General features: G+C 49.2%; 1 protein-coding gene across 1 annotated transcript in view; it reads right to left on the bottom strand.

The window, feature by feature from the left end:
• Positions 1–360: 360 nt before the first annotated feature.
• LOC101992436 overlaps positions 361–7,943 on the bottom strand; it is a 12,283-nt gene continuing 4,700 nt past the window's right edge. Inside the window, exons 4-5 of the mRNA XM_005363205.2 lie at positions 4,978–5,109; positions 361–630 (exon numbers count right to left, since the gene is read on the bottom strand). Coding sequence (XP_005363262.1) covers positions 494–630; positions 4,978–5,109 — 269 coding nt within the window. The 3' untranslated portion in view covers positions 361–493. The remainder of the gene's footprint in view (positions 631–4,977; positions 5,110–7,943) is intronic.

Raw genomic sequence — 7,943 nt, 5'->3', positions numbered from 1 at the left:
CAGAATGATACTACTAGGTACACCTTGGGTGCTCAGGAAAGCACTGACTGAATAAAAGAGTGTTTCTGCCCAGTGGTAGTGCACGCCTTTAATTCCAGCACTCAGAAGGCAGAGGCAGGGGGATCTCTGTGAGTTCAAGGCCAGCCTGGCCTACAGAGCAAGTTCTAGGACAGCTAGGACTGTTACACAGAGAAACCTTGTTTTTGCTTTTGCTACTGCCTCCCCTCCCTTGAAAGCTTTCTCTCCTCCCGCCAACCTGCCCTCAGGTCCTTAGCACACTTTTCCAGGAAACCCTCCATGAGCTGTTCCTGTCCCTATCTCACTGGGTAAATTTGGATGTCATATATAGTCCAAGGGCAGTTTGCAGGCAGAAAAAAACAGGCTGCTTTATTGGAGCAAAGGGAAGAGGGGGAGAGGAGAGGAGGGGGCTCTAGGCTTCAGGCTCTGCACCAGGGTGGTCTCACTAGGGCAAGCGGCTGACGAGCGGTACAGGTCACTTTTTCCACTCTTTCTTTTCGTAATCCCAGTGGGCAGCCAGGCCCTGTATGGGGTTGCTCTTCATGTCCAGGAGGCGCTGGAGTTGCTGGGCTTTCCGCTCCTCCGTCAGGGTGATAACTTTCTCAGGGAACACTGCAGGGACAGCAAAGGTGAGACAGCAGCAGCCCAGGTCCCAGTCACACTCTCTCTGAGCCCCGGGCTACAGCCACACTGTCAGGGTCCCCTGCACTGAGGGGTTCGCTCCCTGCTATCTCCAGGCTCCCCCCCCCACTCCTCTGTTTCTATCTCAGTCTTTTTGAAAAAGAATTTTACTCTGTAGCTCTGGTTGTCCTGGAACTCACTATGTAGACCAGCCTGGCTTTGAACTCACAGAGCTCCTACTGTCACTGCCTTCCCAGGGCTGGGATTAGTGGTGTGCACCGCCAGGCTCTCCAGATGATCCAGGACCAGGGCTTTGCTGCCAGTTTCCCTTAGACTCACTCCTTCCCTTCAGTGAATCTACTCCCTCACTTCTCTCTGTGACCAGGGGCAGGCTGACAAGAAGACAATATGTGCTGCCCACAGCCCCACCACCTCTCTACTGTGTGGCCTCGAACAAGTTACTTCACTTCTCTGAGCCTCGCCTTCCTCTCCTGCAAGGAGTAGGCTCTGTCTGGATGGTTCTGGAAACGGAGTATGAGTACTTGTGAGGTTCTGGGCATCTCTCTGGCTGGACAGATAAGAAGCACCGGCTGTGGCCTCCCACTAGACAGGAAGGGAGAGGGGGCTCCTTGTGTGTCCTGCAGCTGGGTGGGCGGTGGGATATTTAGGAGCAAAGGTAAGCAGACACCACTGACTTCACAAACCAGGATAGGATGGGGCTGGAGAGATGGCTCAGTGGTTAAGAGCATTGCCTGCTCTTCCAAAGGTCCTGAGTTCAATTCCCAGCAACCACATGGTGGCTCACAACCATCTGTACCATCTGTAAAGAGGTCTGGCACCCTCTTCTGGCCTTCAGACATACAGACAGAATATTGCATACATAATAAATAAATATTTTAAAAAAATAACAGGATAGGAGCTGGACGGTGGTGGAGGCCTGTAATCCCAGTACTGGGAAAGCTGAGGCAGGAGGATAGAGAGCTTAAGGCCAGCTCTCTATCTGGAATACATAGTGATAATAAATACCAGAGGAGAACAGCATTTCACCCAAAGACTGGACCCTGAGGGAGGGACTTGAGAGACCCTTGCCTGTGGACCCTCTTAGCCTAGTCTCTGTCCCTGGTACTTAACTTTCCCCCTTATTCACTTCGTGGTGGGGGTACGCACAGGGGAGTGAGCTATGGCGCATGTGTGGAGGTGTGAGGAGATGGTTCTCTCCTTTCACCATGGGGCTCCTGGGAACTGAACTCAACTGAAGGCTGGTGGCTCGCACCTTTAGCCACTGAGCCAGGCTCGTCTTAGTTTTTGAGGTAGGGTTTCTCACTGATGCTGGCACTCACTGCTCAGCTAGATTGACTACAGGGATCCTACTGTTTCTACCTCTCCAGTACCCCATCACATCCTAACTTCAAAACAATTATTGATATTACTATTATTTCATGTGCTCTGCTTGCATGTATGTATGTGCACCATGTGTGTGTCCAGTGCCTGAGCAGGCCAGCAAAGGGCGTCATATCCCCTATTCCTGACAGTTGTGAGCTGTCATGTTGGTACTGGGAATAAATCCAGGTCCTCTGGAAAAGCAGCCAGTGTAACTGCTGAGCCATCCCTCTGGCCTAATGTATCTGCTTTTTGTGCTGGGAGTGGGCTGATGCTGGGAATCCAAACTCACGTTCTCATGTTTGCAAGACAAGTACTTTCCTAAGTGAGCTGTCTCCCAACCTCATCACTGTCTCTATCCAGAGGTAGACAAGGATGGCCCCTAGGACACAGCAAACCCTGAGCTAGACCTTTCCCTAAAGACCTTCCCTTCTCATGTTTGTACAGGACAGGAATTCCCACCCCGATTTTACAAGAAAAATCACAGCAGGTTACTGACAGCATTTGGGAGGCAGGAGAGGCAGGCAGATCTCTGTCAACTCAAGGTCAGTCTGGTCTACACAGAGAGTTCCAAATCAGCCAGGAGCACGTAATGAGACCTTCTCTAAAGTAAATAAATACTCAAACAAAGGGATGGCAAAATGGCTTAATGGGTAAATGTGCTTGCCTGGACCTGACAACTGACTCCCAAAAACTGTCCTCTGACCTCCACAGTAAATAAACTTTAAAAGGAAGAAAGGAATGACCCACCTTCAAAACAAACAAATGAACAAACAAAAGACAACCCACAACCCTGGGGAAGGCAACTCCCGTCAGTAATGTCAGCACTCGAAATTGCAAAGCAAAACAATTGCTGCAAGTTTAAAGCCAAACTAGCCTCCTTGGTGAGTTTCCCATTGTCCTGGATGTGGCGGTTTGAACCCGAATGGCCTCCCATAGGCTCATATATTGGAATGCTGAGTCATTGGGGAATGCCACTATTTGGAAGGGATTAAGAGGTGTGGCCTTGTTGGAGGAAGTGTGTCACTGGGGGTGGACGTTGAAGTTTCAGAAGCCGGAGCTAAGCCCAGTGTCACTCTCTCTTCCGGCTGCCTACTGATCTAGATGTAGAACTCTCAGCCACTCTTCTGGCACCATGTGTGCCACCACGGCGATGGACTAAACCTCTAAAACTGTAAGCCAGGTTCAACGAAATGCTTGCTTTTGTTAGAGTTGCTGCGGCCATGCGTCTCTTCACAGCAATACAACAGTGGCTAAGACAGTGGCTTAAAGAGTAAGACCTTGCATTCATCCACTTATTTATTTGGTTGGCTGGTTTCTGAGACAGGGTTTCTCTGTGTAGCCCTGGCTGTCCTGGAACTCACTCTACAGACTGCTGTCTATAGACTCTATAGGCTGTTGTCAATGTCAGAGACCCATCCACTTGCCTGTGCTTCCTGAGTGCTGGGATTAAAGGGGTGCGCCACCACCGCCCAGCAAGATCTTGCTTCTAAAAGAAAAAAAAAATGTCTGGTGTGGTAGTGCATGCCTTTAATCTCAGCATGTGAGCTTGAGGCCAGCCTGATCAACACAGGGAGCTCCAGGCCAGACAAGGGTACCTCTCTCAAAAGAGACAGAGACACACAGAGAGAGACGAGAGAGGATTCCCAGAAAACATTTCCTAGTTTCTCCTGTAGCTAAGCTAAGCAAGGACATATTATCATCTGTAGCCAATAGAACAGAAATAGATACTGGACATGGAGAGGCATCTTGTACATCAAATGCAAGCTTCCCTTCCTGTTAAGTGTAACAGAGCAAAGGGTCTGTGAGTGCCCATCTTGGCCTGGATTGTTTCACTGGCCTTTTATTGTGAGAGAGTAATAACCCTAGCTAGGAGTGGTCCTGCAAACCTAACCCCAATTCTCAGGAAGGAGAATCCCAAGTCTGAGGTCAGCCTGGTCTGCATAGTAAAGCCTGCTTTAAAGAAGAAGGAGAAGGTGAAGGAGAAGAAGAGGAGGAGGAGGAGGAGGAGGAAGGAGGAGGAGAAAAAGAAGGAGCTGATCATAGTGGCGCACAACTTTAATCCTAGCATTTGGGAGGCAGATGGACTGATGTGGGAGTGTCAAATATCAGTCTGTTGATTTCACTGGTTAATTAATAAAGAAACTGCTTCTCCTGATAGGTTAGAACATAGGTGGGTGGAGTGAACAGAACAGAATGCTGGGAGGAAGAGGAAGTGAGGCAGACGCCATGCCTCTTCTCTCCAGGGCAGACGCGATGAAGCTCCTACCCAGGATGGATGTAGGCTAGAATCTTCCCTGTAAGCGCACCTCGTGGTGCTACACAGATTATTAGATATGGGTTAGTCAAAGATGTGAGAGTTAGCCAAGAAGAGGCTAGATATAATGGGCCAAGCAGTGTTTAAAATAATACAATTTGTGTGTTGTTATTTTGGGGCATAAGCTACCCAGGCGGCCAGGAGCTGGGCCACAGGAATGCATGCCTGCAGCTCCTTCTACAATGGACCTCTGTGAGTTTGAGACCAGCCTGGTCTACATAGTAAGTAGTTCCAGAACAGTCAAGGCTACATAGTGAGACTCTGTCAAAAAAAAAAAAAAAAAAAGGAAAAAGAATATATTTGTGTCTTCCAACTGTTGAAAAGTATGCTAAGAAACACACGGTTAATATACAGTGATCAGAAATACCACCATGCATGCACCCACCTGAACCTATAGCCCCCTCACTAAATCATCTGAGAGCCCAGACAGAACTGGATGTTATTATTCCCATTTTGCAGATAAGAAAACTAATGCCCAGAGAGCTAACCTCCCTACCTCCTCTCTAGGTGGCCATGTTCTGTTCTTCATCCTCCCTCTGCGGAGACTTTTCAGAACCCTTCAGGTGAGTCCTAGGGAGCTCAGCCAGTAGCTATGAGCACAAGGGCATTCACTGCCTCCAGCCAATGACTCATACACTCACCATACACCCGCTGCCACCAAATCACCAGAGCAGTGAAGCCAATGAAAAAGAAGACGCAGCCCATCACTGTCTTCCATTCGTTGGAGCGATGGTTCATCTCTGCGAAGGTTTCGTGGAACTGGAGCCGGTACACTGGAGACAGGCAGCGTGTGGAAGGATACTTATACAGATCCATGCCCAGGACCCTAGAACAGCTGTTGGCACCCGAAACCCTTGGCTGCCCCTTCTTGCGCTATAGGCTGTTCACTCAGCCTCTTTTGTGGGATATTATTTTAACTCGGCAAAGATAAGCTATACCTGTTTATGCTGCAGCATCTTTAACTGGGTAAAGGTGTGTTGCTTTGTTTATGCTGCATGTGTTTAATTCCGTAAAGATGTGTTGCAGCTGTCTCACCTTGCCTGTCTAAGGCACCCAATTGATCTAATAAAAAGCTAAATGGCCAACTGCTAGGCAGAAGAAAAGATAGGCGGGACTGAGGGCAGAGAGAATAAATAGGAGATATCCAGGCTTGAGAAAGAAGAGGAACCAGAAGGGAGGAGGAGGGAGATGCCTGGGGCCAGAAGCCAGGCAGACACCAGCCAGACACAGAAAGCAGTGAAAGTAAGATACAGAAGGAAGAAAGGTAAAAAGCCCCAAGGCAAACGGTAGATAAAGAGAAGCAGGATAATTTAAGTTAAAAGAGCTAGCCAGAAACCTACCTAAACTAGGCTGAGCATTCAAAACTAATGATAAGTCTCTGTGTCATGATTTGGGAGCTGGTTTGTGGCCTAAAAGAAAAGGCCTGGTACACCTGAGTGTGCGAGTGTGTACATGACACATGTGCGTGAATGACATACATGTGCGTGAATGACATACAAGTGCGTGAATGACATACATGTGCGTGAATGACATACATGTGCGTGAATGACATACATGTGCGTGAATGTGGCGGCTAGAAATCACCATCTGGTGTCTTCCATGATCACGCTCTACCTTTGCTATCTTGTGTTTTGAGACAGGAGCTCTCGCTGACCCTGAAGCTCACTGATTGGTCTATACTAGCTGGCCAGGGAGCGCCTCCTGTCTTGGCCTCCCCACGGCTGGGATTACAGGCAGATGCTGCTCTGCCCAGCCTTTTTCTGAAGTCAGGTTCTCATGCTAGCATGGCAGGTACCGCACTGAGCCATCTCCTCCCCGTACACCAGTCCATTGTTTTGTTTCGTTTTGTTTTCAAGACGGGGTTTCTTTGTGTAACAGTACTGACTATCCTGGAACTCGCTTTGTAGACCAGGCTGAGATCCACCTGCCTCACCTCCCAAGTGCTGGGATTAAAGGTCTGCGCCACCACTGCCCAGCTACACCAGCCCATTCTTGTTTGCTTGTGTGTTTTGTTTGTTTTGAGCTAGGGTCTCACTCTGCTGTCCTGCCTCTGCTTCCTGAAAGCTGCAGCGCTTGACAGCACAGCCACCAGCTTTTTCTTTAACTTTATATGCATTGGTGTGAAGGTGTCAGATCCCCCTGGAACTGGATTTACAGACAGTTGTGAGCTGCCATGTGGGTGCTGGGAATTGAACCACGGGGCCTCTGGAAGAGCAGTCATCTCTCCAACCCCTGCCACCAGATTCTTTTTAAGGCAAGAAGGCCTCTCAGAGGAGACCTCGGGACCCAGGTTTAGGAAATCAAGAAGAGAAAGCCAGGCTGAAATGAAAGCAAAGAAACATGATGTGGGGGCTCACACTTTCAGCCCAGCCCTGCCGAAGTAGAGGCAGACAAACCTCAGTGAATTCAAGGGCAGCCTGGGCTACACATTGGATCTCAGTCCAGCAGACTTTACAATGAAACCCATTGTTGCAAAAATTAAGGCCTGGCGGCAGTAGTGGCGCACGCCTTTAATCCCAGCACTCAGGAGGCAAAGGCAGGTGGATCTCTGTGAGTCTGAGGCCAGCCTGGTCTAGGACAGCCAGAGCAACACAGAGAAAGCCTGTCTCAAAAAACTAAAACATAAAAAAATTAAATTAAATTGCCCAGGACAGGAACAGATGGGGAAGGGGCAAAGAAAGGGAAGCGTGACTGAGGAAGAGGAGTGAGTGTCAGCAGGAGGCAGCTCGCACAGGACCTGGCCAGCCCCAGGGAAGATGGGATTTGGGTTTATTCTGACTGAACAGGGAGGATGCATTTCTGATGTGGAAGTACAAAAATAAGCTTTTATGTGGCAATTCTTTATCAGGAGTTCCCTGACCTCCCGCCTCCCACTGAGAATTTTTATCACCTGCTTTGTAGAACTCAAGCTCCCCAGACCCTCAGAAGAACAAGGGCTCTGGTCCCCGACGCCTCCCCAGCACCGAGGTCACTGGCAGTACACAGGAGTCTCTGTTTTGTGTCGTTATGCATTTAAAACTACAAAACATTCATTTATTTTGGGAAAGAATCTTACTACACAGCCTGGGCTGCCCTTGAACCCACAATCCTCCTCCCTCAGCCTTTCCCAGGACTGGTATTATAGGTACATGTCACCATGCCAGCTTAAACTCTCTTTGGGGGGTTTGTTTTGTTTTTTTGAGACAGGGTTTCTCTGAGTAGCCTTGGCTGTGCTAGAACTCATTCCGTGGATCAGGCTGGCCTTGAACTCACAGATCTGCCTGCCTCTGCCTCCCAGGTGCTGGGATTAAGGGCATGGGCCGCCACCACCCAGCTACCATGCCAACTTAAAGCTTTGTTTTTGCTTAAGTTGTACGTCTTCCAGTAATTATCAAAATATAGTCACAGTTGGATGCCTAACTAGGTTCTGGCGTGGCTCTCAGGAGATGCATGGACCAGGGCCATCGTGGCCCACTACCCAGCTGGATGCCTAAGCTCAGATCAAGAGTCATAGAATGAAAAAGCAACACTCGGGAGGCAGAGGCAGGCGGATCTCTGTGAGTTCGAGGCCAGTCTGGTCTACCAAGGGAGTTCCAGGACAGGCTCCAAAGCTACAGAGAAACCCTGT

Source organism: Microtus ochrogaster, linkage group LG8 (genome assembly GCF_000317375.1).
Source record: "Microtus ochrogaster isolate Prairie Vole_2 linkage group LG8, MicOch1.0, whole genome shotgun sequence".
Lineage (NCBI taxonomy): Eukaryota > Metazoa > Chordata > Mammalia > Rodentia > Cricetidae > Microtus > Microtus ochrogaster.
The sequence above is the reverse complement of the archived record's forward strand: the minus strand, read 5'-3'. Positions and strand labels throughout refer to the sequence as shown.